This window comes from Poecilia mexicana, unplaced genomic scaffold, assembly GCF_051168715.1.
Source record: "Poecilia mexicana isolate PSO_F unplaced genomic scaffold, ASM5116871v1 scaffold_15, whole genome shotgun sequence".
Lineage (NCBI taxonomy): Eukaryota > Metazoa > Chordata > Actinopteri > Cyprinodontiformes > Poeciliidae > Poecilia > Poecilia mexicana.
Genome location: NW_028263384.1, coordinates 5,795,613 through 5,821,797, shown reverse-complemented (window position 1 = coordinate 5,821,797; position 26,185 = coordinate 5,795,613). Strand labels below are relative to the sequence as shown.

Genomic DNA, 26,185 nt, shown 5'->3' with positions numbered 1-26,185 from the left:
CCACCCAGTGTCCCTCCTCTTCCTTTTTGCCAGGTTGCTACATGTGAGAGCTTTAAGAGTATTAGATACGCTGGTGATATGAATCATCATTCTGACAGTAAATTGCAAAGTGAAAATAAAACTGTGGCCGGAAAATATTCAAATAAGTGTTCTGCACAGCTCTCTTTTGGTTTCTTGTGTGTGTGTGTGTGTGCGTGTGTGTGTGTGTGGGTGTGTGTGTGGGTGTGTGTGTGTGTGTGTGGGTGTGTGTGTGTGTGTGTGTGTGTGTGTGTGTACAAGGTTTTTATATCCTTATAGGAACCTATTTCTGTCTACAATGTGGGGTTATGGGGACCTTGTGGGGACATTTTCTTGGTCCCCATGAGGGAAACTCATGGGGAGCAAGTGGTTAGGTATGTGATGGTTAGGGTTATTATTATGATAAGGGTTAGGCTGTTGAAATTAATGGAAGTCAATGTGAAGTCACCACAAGTGATGAAAACACGACTGTGTGTGTATATGCATGTGTGTGTGTGTGTGTGTAGGTATGCTTGAACTTGCGGGGGTGTGTGTACTTACCTGTGGGTAGGTGTGCAATACTTGTTTCCTTATTCATGCATTAAATACCTACAAACCTTGTGGTGCCTGTCACTTCAGGTTTGCTCTGTTTCCGTGACCATAAAAAGAGTCTGGAACAAGTTCACCTGTAATATGATAAACACTGAAACTACCCACAGCAGCTTATCCACACACTGAAACTTCTTCAGAAGACATCCCAGAGAGAGGCTCTACGTATCGAGTTTACAGATAAGATCTACACATTTATTTTTATTTATTTTTGTTTTCTTCCTTCCTTTTTATTTGGAAAGAGTTTTGACAGAAGGTTTTCCACACAAATGGGAACCAATTGGCTCATTATTTGGAGCGTTGCGATCACTTTATTTCAGGTAAGACTTCCTCTTTTAATAATTTCTGTTGTATCAAATATTTGTTTAATAAAATGAAAATCTTTTTAAGCCATTTTCCCTCATTTACTCACCTTGTCAGAATGGTTGTTTTTTTCTTAAGTATGTTTTCATATTTTTTCTCTTTATTTCCTTCTTGCATCAAATAGTAATTTATGTTGTAAAAAGATCTATTTGTTGTAGTTTAATTTAAAATAACATACTATGAAATCATCACACATGGTGATGATTTGCTGTGAACCAGCTGCTTCTATTGAAGTTCATGGTAGATCCACAGTAAACTTACTATGCTGTTGACTAACCGTTAATAAAATATTTCTTTCAACTGTATAATCATGTTAGAAGGGTGATACTGTGTTTCTCAAATGAAAATAACTTATTTATTTTAAATTAACTTAGTTATGAGAAAATTTATTCACATGAAGAAAAGGGAGGCATTTCCTTTTAACTCATTTAAAGGTAATAGTTTGCCATTACTACTTGTCTTTGGCGTTTTAATGAATGCTACCGTTTTGACTTTTGATACCCAGGAATAAAACATTTCTTCCTGCCAAAACAGTAGTTTCTATATTTTCGTCTTTGTGTTTTTTTTTCTGCTTTTACTGTTTACATGTTTTCTAAAGACAATTTCAAAACTTTCATTGATTTAACATTATTTCATTCACTGCCAAATATGTTCAGATTTCAGTTACTGAGGCTCCGCAGCAACAAACAACTTGATGTTGTGTTTCGTTCTTCTCATCCAGGTCTCCACAGCCGCGACTGTAGAGGAGTCATCATGTGTGCCTGGTTTTGAGTCCAAGTTGTTGATATTGAATGTGACCAAAAAGCACCTGACACATGACACACTACTGGGCAAAGGTGAGAACATTTCATCAAGTCATCTGCTCACTCACTCTTTCATACTCACATTCTCAAAATGTTTTATATGCTTTATTTTAAATTAGCTCAGACCCTATTATGAGCAGGCAATCATTAGGAAAGCCATAGATCTCACGTCAGATTTTATTTTGGACTCATGCTTCAACGCTTCCTCCATCAGGGTAAAACATGTTCCCAAACTTGTTTTTCAGGTTTTGCTTCAGGGTTCAGGATGTTAGCTGCCATAGCCCCAAGCAACAGGCATCTGAGAATGTACATATAAACTGTACATGTGTACTAACAAATAACAGACAGTTATTTCTCGAATTATCACTTAGCCATTTATTTGTTTGCTTACACTTTTTCTCCAAAATGAAAAGACGTGTACTCTACTATACCTGGTATAGTACAGTGCGTTTATGATAGATGGCATTTCGCAATCTTTTTAATGAAATCGTTTTTCGTTCAAACGATTAAGCAGACAAGTTGTTGTTGTTGTCTATCTGGTTGGTATAGAAGAAGTGTGAGGGGAGGTTGCTTTTCACATTCTTTCAGAGCTACTTTAGTTGGAAATACTTTGATCATTCCTGTTCCGGCACATTGTTGTCTCAGACTCTGCAGTACCTTTTTACGTGCATGATTGTAATTTCCGATGTTCAGTTTCTGTGGTCTGTACTTCACTTCAGTCATACTAGTTCAACAAGTTTTAAAAAGAGAGCATCAGTTAAAATAAAATGTATTTTTTTCCACTTTAAAATGTGTTCCTTTTTAAACAAGATCAAGTAAAATTTTATGGTCTGTTAGAACTTTTAAGTTTCACCTGTGTTTCTGGTTTCATACATTTCCTTATTATTTACTTTGGTCTTAGTTCATCCCTTAGTTTATTTCTTCAGGAATCTCTTTGTATTTTATCTCCTCAGCTTGTCTCAGTGTGTGTGTGTGTGTGTGTGTGTGTGTATATATATATATATATATATATATATATATATATATATATATATATATATATATATATATATATATGACAGGACAGTAGCGGCAGGTTGATTCCACAAGGAGCAGGATGTTTGTGTCATAGTTGCCGTACTCCCTGGTAGCAAGCTCACAATGAGCCGGTTTTTGCCACCTGGATGCTGGATGGTGCAGAACTGCAGAACTGTGCTCAGGAGCTGCAGAAACCACTCAGTCTGAATATATACCGTTCTACTTCCTTGTCGGATTCTCTTTCACAGTCACACCTGTGTTCTGCTTTACCTGTTTCTCATCTGAGTATTTTCTTTTTATTGCTTTATTTAACTTTCTGTTACAACCACCATCAGAGTTCTACATTCCTGTCTGCGATTTTGACTTTTCCCATTCACTTCATGGGAATATTGGTGCATGAATTCAGCATGAATTTAGTGAATGGCTGGAAAGTTTTCAGAAACCTTCCAGCTTATGTGACAAATACCAACATTAACTTAACATCAATGTGTATTTTAATCCCTTTATCAATTAATACTATGATGTTTTTATCATTTATTTTTATTTTAATCCTGAAAATTTCCTAACACAAATAATTTTCAGTTCCCAGTTAGTAGCAGTTTCTAATGTACATGTTTAACATTTTGTTATTTTCTTGATTTCCAGTTGGCTTCACTGACTGTACAGGCCGCACAAGATTCCTGTTCAGCTCTGATGACAGCCGTTTTCTGGTCCGTTCAGATGGGATGTTAACGGTGAGAACAGAGGCAGAACCCAGACAATATATAATCATCTAGAGGCCTTAAAATAACTGGATGATTTTAACTGGAATAATTTTGATCCTATCGGTAGTTCCATCACTCCATCCCAAGAGTCCCAAGAGACTTTAGTTGGTCTAATCAGCTGTCGTTTTGCCCTAAGTAGAACGACAGCGTGCCCTGGTTCCTGTAACACTGAGGGGCTAATGTAAGGTGTAAAAACAGTGTTTCATTTTGAAATATTTTGAATTGTTTCTGTACAGTTAGTTTTGGGAACCCAGAAAATTTGTACTAACAGGACACTGAGCTAATGACTGTGGTTCTTGGCCTAATCCAGGTAAAGAGACGGGTCATTCTTCATGAGGGGCACCAACGCTTCTCTATCCACTCCCTGAATGCACAAGGTCAGAAGCTGACTCTTCCTGTCATGGTTTTGTACCAACGGATTCACCACAGGAACAATGAACCACTCAGTCACACTGAAATGAGTTCCACCAATAACACACAGGTAGGTTTAGAGATTCTTTACGTAGTTCAGTTCCCTCAGGTTAAAATGAAACAATTCATGTTCATAGTTCAAAGCTCAAAGCTTGAACATAAACTAGTGATTCTTCATCCATCATTTTATCTCAACTAAAGTCTGAACATATCAATTGTCGTCATGCAGCATTTTCACCTAAAAAATAATTTAGGTGAAAATGAATTTTAATAGGAGAAGTTTCACATAACTTAGAAGATGATGTAAAAATAATGTTTGTTTTAGCCACATAAATGATCATGCTCAGCAGCAAATTAATATATCGACAATTACAGCTTAGAGTAGCTCATTGATACATTAATGCAGTTGCCATGTAGCCTGATGTAAAAACATTTCGCTAGACACTGTCAAACATTTATAAGCTTTAATTATTGTTATCAAACGTTATCAAACATGCCGTTTTAACTAAAAAAAACAGAAATATTTTGGGCCAACCATGAGAATCAACTCATTTAAAGTTAAAGCTCATTTCACACAAATACAAAGATGCTAGATAAATGTTTGGCTGTTGAACTGGACCGTTCATGTTGCTATCAAGCTTTTTGTATTAGCAGCTCCACAAATCTTTCAGCTAAATATTACATTAAGACGCATGAAAAGAAACCTTTATCTTGTTTTTTTTCCTATTCTTCCTCTTTCTTTTCTCTCTCCCTGAAGGATAAATCCTTTTTTGACATTGTTTTTCTAACTTATCTTCCACCAGAGCTTTGGAGGCTTGGGTGTACAATGCATGGCAGCTCATATTACCGCTAAATTGTGACTTACCGCGGCCACCAGGGGTACCCAAGAGCAATTTATTTTTTTTATTTTTCTCTTTGTCCATACAAGAATGAATTCTACATACATTATCAATTATATATTATTGTAGAAAAAATTCCCAACTTTATAATTGTGTGTCTTTGTTAATATATTAACAGAAACACACAATTATAAAGTTAGGATTTTATAAAAGTCATTACAAATAAAAAAAAAAGTCACTTCCACTTTGAGTTTGCTTATGCCTTGGGCCGACCCTGAGAATCATGACAGAAAAATTTATGAATAATCATTAGTTATTAATAATAACTAATATTATTTAATGTAATATTAGTCAGGGCTGTTGTAAAATAATATTTTAGTAATTGAGTACTCTGTAGATTGTTTGTGATTAATCGAGGAATCAGATCTGTCTTTGTCTCTCTCTCTCTCTCTCGCTCTGTCTCTATCTCTCTCTTGTTTGCTCCGAAATGGTGATGACAGCAGAAAAGCTGTCGTACTCCAAGCATCGCGCCACACAATTTAACAATGCCTATTTGTCCCCCAAAACCTGATAAAACGCTGGAAAATTCAACATCATGATGCTAGCACTTCAAAACAACTCATAGACGAAAGTCAGGTCACAAATAATGACCTGGGTGGAACACGGTGCGCTAAATAATGAAGCATAATTTAGCAACGCTTCGAGGCAGATAAATTTTCCTTGAGGAATTTTAATAATCAAGGTACTCAAATCATTCAAGGAATCGTTACAGCCCTAACATTAGTTTTAATTTGTACCCACATAGGCAGCCAGATTTTTTTATTCTGTTCCTTCCAAGAGATTTGCTTGTTTTTCTGTTTATTGAATAGAACACATTTATAAAATGATTTGTTATGGCCACGAGCCTCTGTTTATGAGTGTCTTTTGATGTGGCCTTTTTAAAGTAGTAAATGTTTGGGTTTAATATTCATCTATGTTTTGCTGTTTGGGATAGTGCTATCATCCATGCTATCATCCATCTCATAAACATTTGTAAATGTTACAAATGTTTATGATTTGCTGCTGTCACTATGTGGACAAACACGTAGTGACAACAGACAATCAGCTGCATTCTGTCATTGACTTTACAGTAACTCCTCGTATGAGCATGCATGTAGTGACAGTGGAGAGGAAAACCTCTCCTTTAAATAGAATACAGAGAAATCCTGGAGGACAATTTGCTTCCATCTGCTAGAGAACTACGACTTTGGAGAGCATTTATCTTTCCAGCAAGACAATGACCCAAAGCTTCCAGCTGAAGTTACACAGAAATGGTTTGAAGACAAAGTGGATGTTCTTGAGTGATCCAGTCAAAGTCCTCAGCAGAGACCTTTGGGCTGTACTTAAAAAAGGGCTTTGGCACTACCACCCTGTCACAATCAATGCTTTTGCTGCACCTGTCCACTCGACGGCACATTTAGCAGATCTTCCAAATTCCTCATCTTCAGTATGAGCCCAGCAGCATGTTCTGATAGTTTGGCTGAAAACTGGCCTTTATGAAAGGGCTAAAATTATGTCACCAACTGTGAATGTGATGAGTGGAGGCCTGTAAAGAGATGTAGAAAGTCTGATGCAACTGTGACCTTGTAAGTTGGAACCCGATAGACTCAAATCCCTAGGAGGAGTTTGATCAAATGTGGAGGCTCTAATTTATGGTGACAATGTGGTCAAAATCGGAACTTCAATCCAAAATGGTCGACTTTCTGTTTGGTGCAGAGCATGGCTGCAAAAGACTTTTCTGTAGGTCTTGGAGAGTTCTAGAAGAGGACCAAATTGTATGTCTCCACAAAAAAGGTTGATGAGGAGGGTGTTTTGAAAGTTGCAGAGTGGTGCAGTTGAGCTGTTTCCGTTACAGTTTTTGTGACTATGTTAAAATGCATACATTTTATGCAGGCCTAATGCATCCACCAAATCTGGTAAGTTTTCAGATATGTTTAGGCCTCCAAAAAGCCAATTAATTTAACTGAAACATAATGAAAAACAGGGATTACAATAGGCCATCACAGCGCATGGCTGGTCAGACCTAAATGTAAAACATCCAAGGAAGTGAATACGTTTTATGGGCTCTGTACTTGTATAACCCTCACTCTACCAAGGAGCTGTGTTGTGTTGAACAAATGCTTTTAATGCAGAGATGTTTTTCTGTGAAACACTGCCGCCTTGTGGCTGTATTTAACATTATCTGTTTCCATACTTTTTTTTTTGTACCGTCAACATGTCCCACATTTCTTTTTATGACTGATTCATTTGAACTTTTGGCTCAGAGGAAATTTAAATTAAGAGCTTCCTGTCAGACTGCAATTTTATTATATTAAATTTGAAGTCAGGATGCATTTGTTTTTCTGGAAGCCATTTAGTTTCAGTTGTTTTCTGATTAAAATATATTTGATTCTTAGGATGTTCCACAGGTTCCCATCCTGCATTTCCCGAAATCTAATCCAGGGCTGAAGAGGAGAAAGAGAGACTGGGTTATCCCTCCTATGAATGTTGCTGAGAATCACAGAGGACCTTTTCCCCAGTTTGTTGTTCAGGTAAGAGAAATTAAAATGAATAGGCTTGTGTATGTATGAATGATGCTGTACAAATGACATTCAGTGTAATTTTATTTGCTCTTTCAATTATACCTTGTATTTTAAGAAGTATTCCTCTTCTATTTTTTGGTCTTTGCTTAAACGTGTCTCAATATAACCTTGGTCTGTGTTGTCCAGATTCGCTCTGATGGTGATAAAACGAAGAAGATCCTTTACAGCATCACCGGTCCTGGAGCTGATCAGCCTCCTGTTGGTCTTTTCACCATGGACAGAGACACTGGTTATCTGTATTTAACACAGGGACTGGACAGAGAGAAACAGGACAAATACACGGTCAGTGTTTTCTCTTGTAGCTTTAAGCCTGATGCTTTACTTTTCACTGTTTGTTAAAGATGAAAGACTAAAGAAAGTCAAAAAACAATTTTCTGAAACAATTCTCAAGTTTACAAGAAAATACTCAAATAAAAACTGTCATCTCTGATTTAATACACTGAATATAGTCTATAAAATGGGAAAGATAAAATATAAATTTTCTTGCAACATAAAATCAAAGAGACCATATTATTCCAATATGTTAAAATTATCATTCTTACAGCTTAAAGCCCATGCTGCGACAGCGGGAAGTACTACAAGTGCAGAGGAACCTATGGATATTATAATCAATGTAATTGACCAGAATGACAACAAACCTGTTTTCAAACAGTCTACCTATAAGGGAGAAGTTCCAGAGGCCTCCAAAAAAGGTAAAGTCCCAGGATTCAGATAATGAACATGCAAAAAGCAAAACCTTTTGCAAATTGTAAGTATGCTTGGAACTTTTGGCAGGACCCTTTGAACAATTATTACACTATGTAAAAATTGGTGTATATATATTATGCAAAAATTATTTTTTATACTTCCATTTGGGTCTGTTTCTAAAAACAGCCCAAGTGCTTAAAAAACCCCCACACGGACGCTTTTTGGGAATAAGTTAATGTTTTTTTGGTGTCTGGAGAACGAGCAGTTTCAAAAACCTCCCAAATGTTAATTCACAAACCACGGGCACTGCAATGTTGTCCTGCAACCCCAGCCAGACCCAGCCCCATCATCTGGCAACCCAAGCTTATCTGCAACACATTTGGTCAGCTGGATTTACTGCTGTATACGCTGTACAATGGCTGCTTGGAAAGATGAGTGTTTTGTTGTTGACTCATCATCCAGTCCAGAAGATCTGAAGGCTCTTCTGCTTCTCAAAGATGCACAATTGTATAATTGCACATCTCTTTGCAGACATTTTCATGGACGAATAAACCATGATTTGTGGGGCGTGGCCAGAAGCAGCTTATTTGGATTTAAACTGACAAGAGACCCTAAAACAGCTCATTCTGAAAACAGACGAAAATCTTATCCAAGAAGGATTTTGTGTTTTAAAAACAACTGTAATGATCATGTGTTGCATAGCTCATAGACCTAACCCATTCAAGCAAACATAATAGGTAACCTTTAAACACCAGAATACTTTAATTTGGTTGATCTTCTAGTCAGCGACGCCTGCAGGATATTATCGGAGGGTGCGCACAACACTGTCACCTGAGCGTTGGAGATGAGCACAACCACATCTCCAACGCTCATCATGTGCGTGTTGCACAAACCAAATTCAGGCCACATGTGCAGAATGCGTATGGCCCACAAAACTGTGGATCTAATCCACTTTCTTTCTTTTTCTTTTTTTTAATTATTTATACTTAAAGTCAGGAAAGAGCGTCAAGCTGCCAAATAAACAAAAGTAAACTGACCACTAACATTTAGGACGGACATGTGACCATCCCCACAGTCTTGCACAGATGTGAACTATGTCCAAGATGTTTTGTCACAAAATAAGTTTTTTTTTTCTCCACAATCTTGTTTATAGTAAAGGGGCTTAGATAATAAAAAATCCAGTAACTAATTCAAAGTGCACACAGTGTGTACAGCTGCAGGACTTTATAAAATAGCAATCATCTACAAAGAGAACACTTGGGTGCCTCTAATCTTTTAAGTGTATGGATTTAGGGTCATGATTTCTTTATCAATTAGACATAAGCAGGGATGAAAGTAAGCTGGTATGGTCCGGTTTCTGAATTGTCCATGCTGTGAGCGGAGCCTCTACTCCTCCAGTCTCTCTTTCTCTCTCTCTCTGTCTCCCTCTCTCTCTTTCTCTCTCTCTCTCTGTAGTAGAGCTCGTAGTTTTTGTAAGCAGCCTTCAAACCATTCTCAGCTATAACATCTTTCTGCTTGTTACAAAATGTCCCAATTAAAAGCAAATGGAAAGTGTCTAGTTGTGTTTCGTGTTATTTTGCTCAATTAAATCAGCACGGCACACCTTGAAAACAACTGCTTATTAACTTATGACCGAGATTTCACTCATATTAAACAATGGCACATGGAACGCGTGTCTTCCTCTTAAAGACGGTAATTGCTGATCAGATTGGTGTGTTTGATTTAAGCATTGGGGCATTTTACACAGGTGGTCCACAGATATAAAAGAACGCCGCTTGCATTATTTTATATATGAGAATATATACAATAAACCGCTTAGCATTCATAGACTTCATAATAACACCGTGGGAATTTTTAATTCAAGCAAAATCAAAACCTGATGAAAGTGCAGAGAACAAATACTAATTTGTTCAAAAGAAAAGAGTAATGTTGTTTTTATATATTTTTTTAAAAACTGCACTTAAATACAAGTCAAGTTACTAATATTCAAAGTAACAAACACCTCATTGCAATTTTACTTTAGTTACTTTGTTATGAGCAAACGTTCTGCTCATCACAAAGGAAATGAGAACATATTGGCCTCAAACTGTTTTTATTTTAAAGGACCACATATATAAATAAAAAAGCAACACAAAATATTATGTGTATTTTTAATGGGACATTAATTTCCATTATTATATCTAATAGTTTTAAATGACCGACTCCAAACTAATCACCTGATTTTCTGTTTTAAAATTTAGTCAATACAAAATATAATCACAAGAACCTGATAAAACCGACATTGACATTTGCTGTTAAAATATTCAAGTTTACTATGTGTGGTAAAGCTGCTGCCTTTCTCACACTTACAGTTAAATTGATGCCTTAAGTACAGCGAGGGGTTTTCTTTTTCTCAGACTTTAACTTGAACTAAACTTAATAGGTTTTTCTTGCTCCTCTGTCTTCCCGTTGATGAGATCTTAATACAAACCCAGCTGAAAGATCAATGCTGGTTTTTCTGGTGTTTTTATATTTTATCTTTACTCATGAATGGATATAATTTCAAATGTATTAGTAACTTTATTTAAAACAAATTCAAGGAAAAGTAAAAGTTCAGGGTTTGAAAACAACTTAAGGAAAATATTAGACAAATTGTAATTACAGCAATAAATTCAAATGTAACTAATTACTTTCCACCCCGTAAGGCAGAACCAAAATATGTATTTTTTCATATTGTGAAGTGCTTCTACTTCTGTGTTATCCGTACAGGTAGTACAACCCTGGTAACAAATAAATATACTAAGCATGCTAAATCTTGGCGTACTTGAAGCCAGACTAATCATCAGTATACTTCAAGTTAGATGAAGATTAGTTAACCTGAAGTACGTTATTTTGGAACAACTAATTTTGTGCTTGGTGAATTTTAATAGTGATTAAATTGTAGAAAATCACAATTTAAAGTGTACTAAGTGTATTATCACATGCTTTTTTGGAACAACTAAAGTTATACTTTGTATGCTTTATATAGCTTTTTATGTCATATAAACATGCTTGATATCTTAAGTGTACTATTTTTGTGATTGAATTACATTTAAAATATATTTAAAATATATTTTAAATATGAGCATGATACACTTATATATTAGTAGTGTGTTCTCAGTATGCTCCAATTACACTTTTGGTTTTAGTTATTTAATTTCTTATTCTTCTTTGCCACTTTGTACATTACATGCTTTATGCAAACATATCAGACTACCAGAACACAGAAGGATCAATTACAACACAGTTTTCAGGCGAAACACATTACTTTGTGTATTCAATATATTCACATTTTTCAAGAGTACATTGAAAATATACAATCAGAGAATTGTACAAACTGTCAAAATATTAAGTTTACAGAAAATATGCAGAAAATATGAAAATTAGCACAGTAAAAAAATAGAAACACTTCAGAGGAAATGTGAAAAATACTTAACCAAGGACAGAGTATTATAATTCAATGTCATGGTATTCCAGAATTACTCCAGACAAACTGACATTTCTCCTTCCTAAGAACAGTGAGGATCAACGACAGAACATTCCCATTCACTACACTTTACAGAAACCGACAAAAAAGAACAATAGAGCAATTAAACAGAGAAAGCATTTGTGTTTTAAAGAGAAGAGAGAAACGGCAAAGATAAGAGTATGACTTACAATTTTAGGATGTTGTGAACTCGCTATGTCTGTGACATCATCAGAATTGATGCTGATGTTTGGGACCAGATGCCTGGAGAGAAGAAACATTTCTGGGTGTCATCTTTGTATTTGTCATAAGTAGAAAAAGTAGCTAGCAATATAGAATCAGTTGTGTGGTTTAAGTATGGACTTATCCATCCATCCATTATCTGATCACCACCAGCCCCCCCCCGCCTCACCATCTTGCTGATCTTTGCAGGGTGGTGAGGGGGGCTGGTGGTGCCCATCTCCAGCAGTCATCAGATAAGAGGCAGCGTTCTTAGTTCAGCTTACCTTCACTGTTAAATCTTAATAGTTGCTTCTCTGACTGTTATTCGTTTCATCTTGATTAGATTTTGAGATGATTCAAGTTGAGGCCACAGATGCTGATGAGCCAAATACTGACAACTCTGATATCAGGTACCGTATAATGAGTCAGAAGCCAGAGCAGCCCAGTCCCAACATGTTTACCATCAACCCAACAACTGGAGTCATCAGAGTCAACGAAGCTGGGCTGGACCGAGAGGTGAGAATTCTGACAGTTTTGGCCCATCTGACTAAAATCAGAATTAGGCTACAGTTAACGTGTATTTTTCTTATGAAATGCAAAGATTTGGGAAGATGATATAGAGTTTCAAAAGCAGAAATCATTGTCAAATTTCTTATATACCATTTTAGTCAAATAAACTCTTTGACTGATGTTTGAAACTTAAAATTAAGATTAAATTCTCAATGTTCTAATGATAGTGTTTTGATTAATTGATTAGGTGTAGATGTTTGGTGTCCTTTGCCACTAATGGAATATTGTACATGCTCTTTGTGAATCATTTTCACTTTTTCTCCTTTGAAGATGCAACAGATTGAGTATTCTTGATTAAATGTTACTGGTTGAATTAAACTGAATTTGGAAATTGTGAAGGGCTTAGGAGCATTAAGGAATATAACTGAGAAACGCTGGATTATGCCAATAGGCTTTATGGTTGAAATAATGCAAGATGTGTCCATTTAACGTTTACAATAAACTGACCCCATCTTCTGAATGTCATCGCTGAAATTGACCTTTTATTGTTGTTCATCAATGGTATTCTGCATAGCGTCATTCTCAAATAAATGAAATAGATTTGTGGAACTCCCAGTATGAGGACAGATGTGAACTATCCAGACCAGCCAATCCATGTTCAAGACACTAAAATGAACTTTTTTTTTCTCCCTATTTTAATGGCACTATTCTCAATTCACTGGCGCAGACAGTTTTCATATGTACCCTGAATTCATTAGGAGCGGGCTCACTTTAAAAGCATGCGATTGGACTATTTCAAAATTGAAAGCTTTTTGCAACCAAGGTGAAATTATTGGGGGGGACAAATGGGCCTCCCTCCAATATTGGGGGAGACACGTTTTTAGGGGCGCACCGATTTATCTGCCAGCTGATTTATCAGTGCCGATTTCCTTAATTTTGGGAGATCAGTGATAGGCCGATTTTTACATGTGAAGCCGATCAAATCCGCTGATGTTATCAATCTTGGCAACGGTTTAAAAATCAACCACTGTGCTTTTCTTTTCTCCCGTGAGAGAGGTTTTGACTGACAAACTGGCCAACCTGAACATGTCTGCACATTGACAGTTAACAACAGTCACCCCATTGTTGTCAGTTCAGCAACTTTCTTGATATATTGAGTAGCATTTCAGACAATAAAATGGTATCAGCCAAAATCGGAATCAGTAAATTAGGCTTTTTAAAAGATCGTTAATCGGCGATCAGCCAGAAAACTGCAATTGGTGCACACCAACTTTTTTCCTCCCTACCTTAATGGCATTAATCTCTTTTCAGCAAGTTAGTTTTAATAATAAATTAGATTATTAATGAAAAGTTAATGTATTTGAGTAACTCAGCTCACAAGTATAACACATTTTGTACCTGAATTATTGACTGAAGTTTTACAGACTTTGCTTCTGTTAGTGATTTTTTTGCTTACAGCTAATGAAAACATGACATTGAAGATTAGAATATCGCATCAGACCAAAAAAAATCTTTCTTCATAAATGTGGGTTTAACAAAATATTTTTCATATCTGCTTAAACGTTATTTTCAAAAAGGTACTTTTAATCTGACAAAAGAGCCTCATTGGAACCCACAATCTGATTTTATTAAGGATGACTGTAATTAGGGACGTCTCAATAATGTCTCAAGACAGAGTCCGACTGTCTAGAAATAAAATCTTGCTCTTTGCAGTGACTGCCATAAAACCAAGAAAATTACAGCATCAGCTTGAAGTGGGAGCACTGCTGCCAACTTAGTGATGTTGCTCCTGTATTTTGCAACTTTTCAGACCCCTCCAGCAACGTTTTTTCTAAAAGAGTGACCAGCAACAAATATGGCAACTTTCTCTAGTTTATCAGGGACTGCATATTCTTGACAAAATGGGGCGGAAAAAATAACAAAACTGCAGTGAGAGCTGCTCTGCTCTCCTCCCACCTCAGAAACACTGTCAGAATGTCGATCTAACAGCAGGCTCAGCAAGCAGTAGAGCAAAGAAACACACTCCATTCCTTTTGCACATTTCAATGGAAAGCTGCCAGAAATCCTGCTCTGAATTACAGTTATAACAAATGGAAAAAATGCATATCCCATAGACATGGGATATGCATCCCATATGCATATCCCATAACAATAAAAGCATTGTTACTAAATGCTTTTATTCAAGCATTTAGTAACAATGCTTGAATAAAATAGTGACTTGATTTCTATTTGACTAATTGGTTTAACTAAATCATGCTCTATCCAGACTATTTCACAATTCAATGTTGTCAGGCATTTAAGAAACAAAAAGTTACAATATTATTCCTAAACATTATGACTTACCATGCTGATATTTATACCTTATAATTAACTGAAGTTAATATGAAAAGTTGAGGCATTTCTTAAAAGTACAAAAACAGCAGTCTTTATTAATGACTCAGTTCTTCATTTGAAATATTAGTTTTTCAGGAAATGCACTTTAGCAGAGCGTAAGGCTATTGTATTGTCCATCATTTCCCCACCCTCCTGCAGTGTCCTGTATCAGACTCTAAGAATCACCTCTGGATACCATGCTCTCTGCTTTAAGCTACAAATACATATCTGTTGCAGATCTAATTTATAAATTGGCATGATTTCAATAAATCTTTTTTATGTCATGTTATCATTTCTCTACTTGAAATCTTCTGATACGTTTCTCAGAATGAGCTTTGTACTGTTTGTTGGAGCCTAAATACTTTCTAAACGAAGTTTTTCTTAAAGGCATCTAAGCTCTGCAAGTGATAAATGAGAACTGAAGTAGTGTTGAATATTTTAGGAAGATGATTTTCTACAGTTCAGTGACAGCAAACTGAAAGTGTCCTGTTTAATTAAAGTCAACATTCATTCAACAGAAAATCCCCGAGTATGAACTGCAAGTACAGGCAGCTGACATGAAGGGAGAAGGTTTGGCTGCATTAACCAAAGTGATTATCAAAGTGACGGACATCAACGATAACGCTCCAGTCTTTACAAAGTCGGAAGAAGTAAGTAGAACACAACTTAAAAAAAAAAAAAAAAAAAAAAAAAAACCTTTTGTTAATGGATGGCTTTGTTTGAAAGTCTCTATATATAAATTAGTTGCACTTAAAACTTGAAGTTTTTTTAAAGAAGAGAACCACTTTGTAGATATAAAGTTTTTCATATTTTTAAAAATATTTTCTATGTTTTATGCTTGTTTTGTCCAAAACAGTTCTCATTTATGAGAGAGAAAAACCCAAAGCATGCAATATTTTTCAAAAATAAACAGCAAAGTTGAATATTTTTGATGTGGATGTTTCAGCCTTGACAAAAATATTTATTGATTATTTTTGGAGTGATGAAAGTTAAAACTGACACTCTTTACATTCATGACTTAAATTGTTACATCGTTGTCCAAACAATTTGATTTCTTGAAGGGAAAAAATAAAATATGCAGTATTTTTAACATGTAGACAACAAAGATGCTGCTCCTCACCCAAATCATTCTGTATATTTACTGATGACCTCCCCTGTAGGTCTGAGAAGTGCAGGATTAGCTGCAAGAAGTCTGTAAAGAGAGATGAATGTAGTCAAAAGCCTGCAGATCCTGGAGTCGAGAGATGAGGAGAAAAGTATGACGGAGCCTTTTCATGTGTGGAAGACCACAGAATTTCCCTGTCTTTATTATTATTATTATTATTATTATTATTATTATTATTATTATTATTATTGAGATTTCCCATCACCCATTGCTCCCTCCTCCTCTCAGCTGCAAAGTCCTTCTTTGCCAGGCTGCATATTAATTTTGACTTCTACTTATATTTACATCAAACACTGCATCCTCATCATCCTCAGACTTGCAATCTGGTAAATCTCCATGGAGTTCTCTAGTCATGGCTGCAGAATTTTCTAGGTGGTAATTTCTCCAATTACCACTAAGATGCAGGTGCATCTTAGACTAACTTAAGATGCACCTGCATAAACAGGCTGTTCCTCTCATCTAACAGGAGAGCGGTCTCTTTCTTTTGATAAAGTTAAATTAACTTTAACTTTGATTGCCAGCTGTACCTGTATAAACATGCTACGCCACACATCGGCCTTTCCTGTGATAGAGAAAACATAAACAAAACATACTTTAATTTACACATACATACTCACACACACACGCACACCCACACACACACACACACACACACACGCATACACACACACACACACACACACACACACACACACACACACACACACACACACACACACACACACACACACACACACACACACACACATACATATAAAATATATCACATTCACACCATTCCTTTACATCATTGCCAACACAGCAGGACTACTATTTGCCCATTGAAACTTGATTAAATAAATGGACAGGGCCTGTGGTAATATCAAGGAGGTCATCACACCCAAAACAAGCTTTTCTTGTATTTTGAAGGTAGAATCTTGGATTAGTTTAATTAATTTTAAAATGCTGAGATAACTGTCCACTGAAAATATGTGGTTATAATGGCAGTCAATGGGACCAAAATGGGACAGAAGGTCTTAAGAGTGCACAAAGTATGTATCTTTTGTTCTGCATAACTTATAAATCAAAGGGACAACTCATTGTTGAAGAAAATAAAAAAAAAAAGTCTTGACCAAGTTTCTTAACCTTTAATCTGACTGAGATGTTGAGAATCAAAGCAATAAAGCAGGATGTCCCATTTGGGCCAGTCAAGAATCCCCAAGTGTTAAAGGATGAGTTGTGTAGGTGTGTGTGTGTGTGTGTGTGTGTGTGTGTGTGTGTGTGTGTGTGTGTGTGTGTGTGTATATATATATATATATATATATATATATATATATATATATATATATATATGCTTAGAGATGTACAACATCAATAGGACTCTAAGAGCCTTCATTGCAAACTCGATGGGGCTGTGGAAAACCACCCTTGAAGCCAACTGCAAACCACTTGCACAAGTATCCATCAAATGTGGCATATACCAAGGAGATGCTCTGTCCCCACTGCTGTTCTGCATAGGCCTGAACCCCCTTAGCCAAATCATCAACATGACTGGCTACGGATACCGACTCAAGAATGGGGCCACAATCAGTCACCTCCTCTACATGGATGACATCAAGCTGTACGCCAAGAGCGAGCGAGACATCGACTCACTGATCCACACCACCAGGATCTACAGCACTGACATTGGGATGTCATTCGGACTAGAGAAGTGTGGCCGGATGGTTACAAAGAGAGGGAAGGTCGTCCACACAGAAGGGGTCTCACTCCCAGAGGGAACAATAGCAGACATAGAGCACAGCTACAAGTACCTGGGAATACCACAAGCAAATGGCAACCTCGATGAGGTCACAAGGAAAGGAGCCACAGCCAAATACCTCCAACGAATAAAGCAAGTCCTGAGAAGCCAGCTCAATGGCAAGAACAAGATCCGTGCAATAAACAGCTATGCCTTACCAGTAATCAGATACCCTGCCGGAATAATTAGCTGGCCAATGGAAGAGATAAAGGCCACGGACATTAAGACTCGGAAGCTACTAACCATGCATGGAGGGTTCCACCCCAAATCCAGCACCCTGAGACTGTACACGAGCCGTAAGGAAGGAGGCAGAGGACTAGTGAGTGTGAGAGCCACTGTCCAGGATGAAACATCCAAGATCCATAAATACATCAAGGACAAAGCCTCAATGGACAATGTGCTCAGCGAATGTCTCAGACAATGGGGAACAGAGGACGAGGTGCTGGAGGAACCATCATGGGAAGACAAGCCCCTACATGGGATGTACCACCGACAAATAACTGAAGTGGCTGATATCAGGAAATCCTACCAATGGCTGGAGAAAGCTGGACTCAAGGACAGCACAGAGGCCCTCATCCTGGCCGCCCAGGAACAGGCACTAAACACCAGAGCAATAGAGGCTCAGATCTACCACACCAGACAAGACCCAAGGTGTAGGTTGTGCAAGGAGGCCTCTGAGACAGTCCAGCACATAACAGCAGGGTGCAAGATGCTGGCAGGGAAAGCGTACATGGAACGACATAACCAAGTGGCGGGCATAGTGTACAGGAACATCTGTGCCGAATATGGACTGGAAGCCCCGAGGTCAAAGTGGGGAACACCCCCAAAGGTGGTGGAGAATGACCGAGCTAAGATCCTGTGGGACTTCCAGATCCAAACAGACAAGATGGTAATGGCGAACCAACCGGACATTGTGGTGGTGGATAAAGAACAGAGGAAAGCCGTTGTGGTGGATGTAGCAATACCAAGTGACCACAACATCAGGAAAAAGGAGCATGAGAAACTGGAGAAATACCAGGGCCTCAGAGAGGAACTGGAGAAGGCCTGGAAGGTGAAGACCACAGTGGTGCCTGTGGTCATAGGGGCCCTCGGGGCAGTCACCCCCAAACTGGAGCAGTGGCTCAAACAGATCCCAGGAACAACATCAGACATCTCAGTCCAGAAATGTGCAGTTCTAGGCACAGCCAAGATACTGCGCAGAACCCTCAAGCTCCCAGGCCTCTGGTAGAGGACCCGAGCTCAGAGGATGAAAGAGACCACCCGCGGAGGGTGAGAAGGGAATTTTTATATATATATATATATATGTGTGTGTGTGTGTGCGTGTGCGTGTGTGTAAAGATAATTGCGCAAAGATAATTTGGAATTTGTTGTGGTGATCAACCTTAAAAATGTCTTCCGTCTCCTCTCAGTATGCGGGAACAGTTGAAGAGAATAAGGTAGATGCTCTAGTTGTTAAGATGGAGGTGACAGACGGTGATGAGCCTCATACTCCTGCCTGGAATGCAAAATTCAGCATCATTAATGGAGATCCAGGAAATCTATTTACTGTGAAAACAGGAACAAACAAACAAGAAGGAATCATCACTACTGCTAAGGTAAGAGGACCAGCAGAATCTTAAGGCTCCCACATACTTCATCCAAAATCAAACAGTCGACACTCAGTCACATGGTTTCACCTCACAGCTCTCATACAGTGGCACAGAGCTTTTGGAGGACGTCCTCATGCTTCAGTATACGTCACGCCCCGACCCACTGGGAGTCTCCTCCCTCCCTGAATTCTCTTTTTGCTTTTGCAAAACAGTCTCAGAGAGTGCGCCACATATTTCTGCAGACAAACTCCTCTGTGAACAATGACATTACAATTTCCATCCAGGAATTTTTAGACATTAGACAGTCCTATTGTTATAATAGATATTTAGTGAAGAATTCTACAATTATACATAATTGCTCATCACGTCCGGTAAACATTGTTCAAAAGTATTTATGTCTCCTCCAGAAACAAAAACAGGATAGTGGAAGCCAACTAGTTGTAGAAAAAATATCAATACTGCTGCCTGAGTGCATTTCAGCATAAAATACAGCAACAAACTTCTGACCAATCAGACAACACTTTGCACAGAGCTCTGTTGAAATAATTCAACCAGGGCCTGGTGTCGAGTTCGGCATGCAGATGGCTCTCTGAGAACAAAAGGACATTTTCGTCGCATATCGACGTCAACGAGAGCCGATTTTACCACTTGGATGAAGTATGTAGGAGCCTTTATTGTATTTTATGAGGGGTAACTTGTTGCTACATTTAATACAGTGTGTTGTCATTCAGCTATGGATTGTACTATATCTGTGTCAAAGCTTTAGCACTAATGTCTGATCAGTTAATCTGTGATGATCTTTCTTCCATTAATCCAGGGTCTGGACTTTGAGAAAGCCAGTAAGCACACTCTGCTGGTCACAGTGGAGAATGAGGCTCCTTTTGCTCCTTCTGTTTTGTTGGTAATTTTCACTGCTACAGTGGTGGTGACTGTGAAGGATGTCAATGAACCTCCCATTTTTGAAACAGAAGAGAAGCATGTTTCCAAAAGTGAGAACCTTGCTGTGAACAGCACTGTAGTGCAGTACACGGCTTCTGATCCAGACACTGGACGCAAACAGAAAGTCATGTAAGGAACCTTTTAAACTTTACATAACATCTGTTTGAAGGGAAATTTGCTAAACTTTTTATTTTAGGGTTTATCAGATCTCTTTTCCCAGCAACAACTTAACAAACATCAATCTTGAAAACCTTATTACAGTTAATATTTGTTGTTAATTATATGAATAAACATCAGCTCCAAATTAACAAATTCAGTCATATTCTGTCCAATCCAATGTAACAGGAATCATAATGCAGAACCATCAGATTCAGTTGAATCTGACTTACATATTAGTAAGTAAGTGATTGGTCTGCAGAAACCAGCAGAGTCTTATCTAATTTGTCACGTTGTCTCTCATTTCAACATGTGCTACTTTGCTCCACATTATGAGGTTGGGGTCATGCAATTTTTTATCGTCCTTCATGTGCAGGTATAAGGTAATCAAGGACCCAGCTAAATGGCTCAATGTCGACAAGGAAACCGGAATAATCACAGTGAAAAGCCAAATGGACAGAGAATCTCAACTTGTCACGGAGGATAAATACACAGCCCTGATTGGTGCATATGATGATGGTAGGTGTGAGGGTTAATTGATTTGTACAGCAGCAGCTACACAAGAGGACATTTTGGAATCAAATGTGAAGTCAAACCTAATAGAATAGCTTCATTGATGTGGTTGGCTGTGAGCTGAAATCAAATAAGACCTCAGAAGTTAAGGGTCCTTCACTTCTGTAGCCTTAGGAAGCCTTCTCCTTTAGCTTGCTTAGTGGGACTTTTCTCCCACTAAGCAAGATAATACTTGCTTAGTGGGAGATAAGTATTGCAGTTTTAGATTTCCTAACCTTGTCACAAGAGTCTCAGTGGATTGTTGAAGCCATCCGTGTGGATTACTCACGATTTCCTGACCCATGTCTGTCATCTCACCAGATCAGAGCCCAGCTACAGGAACCGGAACTTTGATTATCAAGCTTGAAGATGTCAATGACAACCCCCCCAGCATTGTTGATCGCGTATTTGAGGTATGTCAGCAGAACATTCGTTGCTGCATATTTTTCAGGCAGATAAAATCAAATGGAAATCTTTGTTTATCCTTAAAGTACTTAAATATGATGTTTTTTTCTTATCTCTACTGAAATTTGAATCTAAAAAATTATCAATTATTTACAAGTAATGGTGTCCCAACACCAACGCCAGCATCATGTACTCATTCGATTAAAAACAAGTAAAGGTACTCCGGACCAATACCACTTTTGTTCTGGGTGTTTCCTCTTGAGCTGGGTTAGAACAAACTCCACACCAGGTGGTGGTGGTAACACACCAACAAGTTATATGCTGAAGAAAAAAATTATAAGAAAAGAGAAATTAGGTGGGAGGAGGGGGTGAAAATGTCCGTACTATAAGATATTTGAAGATAAAAATGGCAAATGCTAAAATAAATTCTATTTTGTTATTTATAATTTTTATTATTTATTATTTAGTGTATCATGCTATAGTTTTGATTGGTTTGTGTTTTTAAAAATTTTTTGTGATGTATAAAGTACAAACTTATTAACTACTCGGTAGTGGTTCTTACAATCTGCTACCGGATAGTGGTACTTAAACTGAAGCAGTAGTACTTGTACTCAGTCTGGAAAAAACTGCTATCGGGACACGCCCACTTACAAGTGTGCTGTAAACTATTCACCAGTGTTTCAAATCCATTTTTTCCCCACAGATGTGTAACAAGAAACCAATTCCTGTGGTGCTGAATGTAACAGATAGAGATGGAACGGGTTTTACTTTTCCATACAATGTCAACCTACGGGATGCTTCAAAGGCCAACTGGACTGCTAAGATGGACGAGACTCGTATGTTTACCTTTTATACTAAAATGATTACAAACCTGTTCCTAAGAGCAGGAAATGATCCCAACAAATTGAAAAGAGTTCCTCTTTCACAAATCGTCTGTCACCTGCAAAGATATCCCATAGAGACCAATTGATCTGACCAATTGATCTGACCAAACCTTCAGTGAACCACTGAAGGTTTGGTCCTCCAGGCTCACCGCCCTGCAGGTTTTAGGTGTTTTCTTGCTTCAGACAGGGTGATCTCAATTCACAGGTTTCTGCTGAACTGCAATCAACTGAATCAGGCGGAGAAACATCTAAAACATTCAGGGTCTTGAGGGCCAGGGTTGGGAAACACTGTGTTAGGGGACGCAGAGGTTTTGATGGATCTGCTTTTGTCCATTAATAAATCACACAAAGTGTCAAATAAATGAGAGCCAGATGAAAAATATGGTCAACTCGGAGCAGCCTAATGAGTCCCAGCTGATCAGGAGGATCAGGATCAGTCCACTTAACTTCATGTTTTCTTAGATATGCTAAAACATGTTTTAATTTTTAATTTGAGTTTTTTCAGCTAAAACAGATGGGTCCCTTCTGACTCATTGTTTTTGCTTTCCTCTGCTCTTTAGTTCCTACAAACCTACAAAATAACAACTTTGTCTCACTGGCAAAGGAGCTAATGTACAATGTAATTTAAGTTAAATTTGCTGATTTGTTTTCTAGTGCCCCTCTAAACCTAACCCAGACTGCAACTGGTGTTTTTTTGAGAACATCAAAAAACGCTTTTTATTTCTCTTTCTCACTGTTTACGTTTTAATTATGTTTTTTAAATCTCTTTCTCTTTCTCACATGTTGTTTTTATTTTAATTATGTAAAGCACTTTGAAATGCCTTGCTGCTGAAATGTGCTATACAAATAAAATTTTATTGATTTTCATTAAAATGAAGATGAGAACTTGGAAAAACATCAAATGATGGGAAAATTATTTCTGTTTTTTGCTTACAGGCACAGGCATTATCATAAAATTAAAGTCTAATATTGAAGAAGGAAACTACAAGGTGGCCATGAATGTTCAGGACGTCCTGGGTCTGTCACAGGTCAGCACCGTCACAGCTAACGTGTGTGACTGCACTGGAACACCAATCTGCAAGAAAGCAGAATCAAGAGCTGCTGGCGCCAATCCTTGGGTCATTGCGGGAGTTCTTTTATTGGTGCTGGTGGGAACTGGTGAGTTTTAAATGTTCATTTGCAGACAGATAGAGAAATATTCTCTTTAATCATGAAACACAAAATAACAATCCACATTGGGACCTGAAAATAACCAACCAAACTCAGTGATGCTGAACAAAAAGCAAACAACAAACAGAAAGCAGGAAAATATGTTTCAGTTCTGCAAATTACAATCACAGGTACTGGATAAAACAGATATTATTTATATTTGTTGTTAAAATGCTGACTCATTCAATAAATTTGAATATTTGAATAAGTCAGTTCATTTCAGTAACTCCATCACACACATTAGACAAAGACTGATGTTTTAGCACCTTTATTTCTCTTAATCATGATGAGTTTCTGCTAATAACCAACAAAAACATTTTTTTAAAACAAAAACGTGGCTTTAATAAAAAAAGTATGTTTCATACGTACTTAAAGGTCATTATTTTCAAACAAGACTCATTGGGAAATTCTTGAGTGTAACCGTACTATTCATAATGGTTACATGGTTATAGTCTTGAACATAAACCAAACTAAGTTTGCATAGTATCATAAAGCTGTTGCCTTTCCCACACAGTTAACCTGGTGACACACCGCAGTCGGTTGCTCAGTGGGAACCGACTGCGCTCCGCAAACCCAGCAGAGATTACTTTAAAAACGTAACATTCAGTCCGCTACAATATTAGCTTTTCAGGCTTGATATTTATTTTGCGATTATTAATAAGTGCTTTCATGAACACAGCGGTGGTTGATTAGTTCATTTTAAACTCCTGCTCTGCTAGTTATTTTGGTAATGGAAGTGAAACGCGCAGAATTGCGCAACACCTTGTAGAAACAATAATCACTGAGATTATTATTGTTGTTGGGTCATTAATTTGAACATGTTTTGTAGATTTTTTTTATGTTGTTATTTAATAAAGTTACAAACATTTTGATGAGTCAGAGGAGGACGTGCTGGTCTCATCGTCCTGGCGGCGTTCAGTTTGTCACGTAATGCTGAGATCGACTCAAAACCTTCCACGATCCACGTGTTATTGCTCCTCTGCTCTAGCAAAGCACGAACAGTTCAGAAACAATATGAAATGGGAAAAAAAAGCTATTTATTAACTGATTAAGTCGTGTTTTAGATTGTTCTTGAAAAACTAATCAATCACGGCTGATTAGTGGGAGAACTCAGCTGCACAGAGGACCCAATGATTCTTTACAGCAAACAGCCGCTCCCCTCTCTTGTGCCCCCACTAAATCTTTTAGGGGTACACAGTACCCTACTGTACCCACCTACTTTCACCCCTGTATGTGGGGCTTGAGGATCTGGCAAATTTACAATTTGTGCTCTTGTTTTTAGTGATTGCCTTGGGTGTGTTTTTAAAGAAGAAAGGAAAAACTGGAGTGATAGATGAAAAAAGTGATGATGATGAAAGGGATGAGCTTGTTCTTTCTAATGAAGAGGGAGGTGGAGAGAGCGATCCACAGGTAAACAGTCACATGTCTACACAGCTTAAACATCATGTTGTTACATTTGTTTAAAATACAAAATTGTGATTCCTACATAGTAGTAATTGAAAAACAGAACCTTTGATTGGCATATTTCTTCTTAATTCAAATGGATCAGAGGATGATTGCAGATAGGACAATAACCCGATAACTTTCTAACAATATAATTCTCCCTCTCTCTGTCAGAATTATAGTGAGAGTGTTCTCCACTTTGCTCTGACCAACAAGTCTGACATGTCCAGGGTCGTCATGGCTCCTCCACTTGAAAGCGGTCCCCGGTACAGACCTCGGCCAACCGACACAGATGATATCGCCGACTTTATTGACCATGTGAGTGAAACCCTTTCGAAATGAGAGCAGATGTTTGTCATTGTGTTCTATCTAGTTTTAAACAAGTGTTTGGTTTGTTTGTTTTTTCTAATTCACAGTCAACACAATAACAGATTTCTTAACTTTTGTCTTTCATAATTCAGAACCTGAAGGTGGCAGATACAGACCTGACTGCCCCCCCCTACGACTCCCTGCTGGTGTTTGATTTGGAAGGAGGCGATTCTGAGGCAGAAAAACTCTCGTCTCTGTACTCCTCGAGCGACGGAGACCAGGACTACGATTCCCTCAAAGAATTTGGCCCTCGCTTCAAGAAGCTGGCCGACATGTACGGAGGAGGAGATGATGACATGATGTAAATGTTCCCACACTGTGAGAAAAATTGCTGCATGCAGTCTAACTGTGATACTTTGTGAAATCTATATCTGTGTGATGTGTGTATTCAGTCCTATTTTTTCTCTGTGAGCTGTTCTTCATCAGGGTCTTCAGGTTAAAGCCTTATGATTCTATTCTTTATTATACATATGCACTTGAAAGCTCAGTTTTGCTGGTATGATTTGTGGAGAATGTAACCAATATAGTAAGTACTTTGCATCTTGTTTTTTTTTTTAATTATTAATCTTTCCATCAGTGTTTATTTTTCAGTACCATGCAAAGTTCAACAGCCATTGTGCCATTAACAAGAATTGATGAGATTAATATTTTTGGGTTTTTTTGTACAAAAAAAGATGTCTGTAGTATTTGAAGACAACATTTGACAAATTATTTTTAATATTAAATTCTTTAACTAAATATGTCTTTATTCACTGGCCCTGTGATGGTCTCTATGCTTAAGAGAGTGATTTTGCTCTTTTTAATGCATAATGACTATCCATCCATCCATTTTCCATACACCCTTGTTCCTAGTGGGGTTGGGAGGGTCGCTGCTGCCTATCTCCAGCTAATGTTCCAGGCGAGAGGTGGGGTACACCCTGGACAGGTCACCAGTCTGTTGCAGGACAACACAGAGACAGACAGGACACACAACCATGCACACACACACTTACAGCTA

The 26,185-nt window shown here is 37.7% G+C and overlaps 1 protein-coding gene across 2 annotated transcripts; it reads left to right on the top strand.

Moving 5' to 3' along the window:
• Positions 1-624: 624 nt before the first annotated feature.
• Positions 625-25,926, top strand: LOC106909548 (cadherin-1-like). Of its 2 annotated transcripts, none has more exons than XM_088012810.1 (18): positions 625-926; positions 1,691-1,805; positions 3,435-3,523; positions 3,864-4,034; positions 7,251-7,373; positions 7,551-7,706; positions 7,969-8,116; positions 12,161-12,333; positions 15,219-15,350; positions 19,052-19,237; positions 20,049-20,299; positions 20,703-20,845; positions 21,200-21,291; positions 21,987-22,119; positions 23,104-23,325; positions 24,659-24,786; positions 24,994-25,137; positions 25,281-25,926. In XM_088012810.1, exons 1-18 carry the CDS (start codon positions 876-878, stop codon positions 25,491-25,493), a joined length of 2,670 nt encoding a protein of 889 aa, XP_087868936.1. In that variant the 5' UTR covers positions 625-875; the 3' UTR covers positions 25,494-25,926. The 2 variants fall into 2 exon arrangements, with proteins under 2 accessions (XP_087868936.1, XP_014831421.2); XM_014975935.2 differs by having other exon boundaries at positions 7,239-7,373.
• Positions 25,927-26,185: the final 259 nt, after the last annotated feature.

What these genes read in the sequence shown, in the direction of transcription:
- LOC106909548 (XM_014975935.2), top strand. Translation starts at nt 876, where the DNA reads ATGGGAACCAATTGGCTCATTATTTGGAGCGTTGCGATCACTTTATTT. An exon ending in TTCCCCAGTTTGTTGTTCAG is followed by an intron (nt 7,374 to 7,550) that starts GTAAGAGAAATT and finishes TGTGTTGTCCAG; the next exon opens with ATTCGCTCTGATGGTGATAA. An exon ending in GTGGAGAGAGCGATCCACAG is followed by an intron (nt 24,787 to 24,993) that starts GTAAACAGTCAC and finishes TCTCTCTGTCAG; the next exon opens with AATTATAGTGAGAGTGTTCT.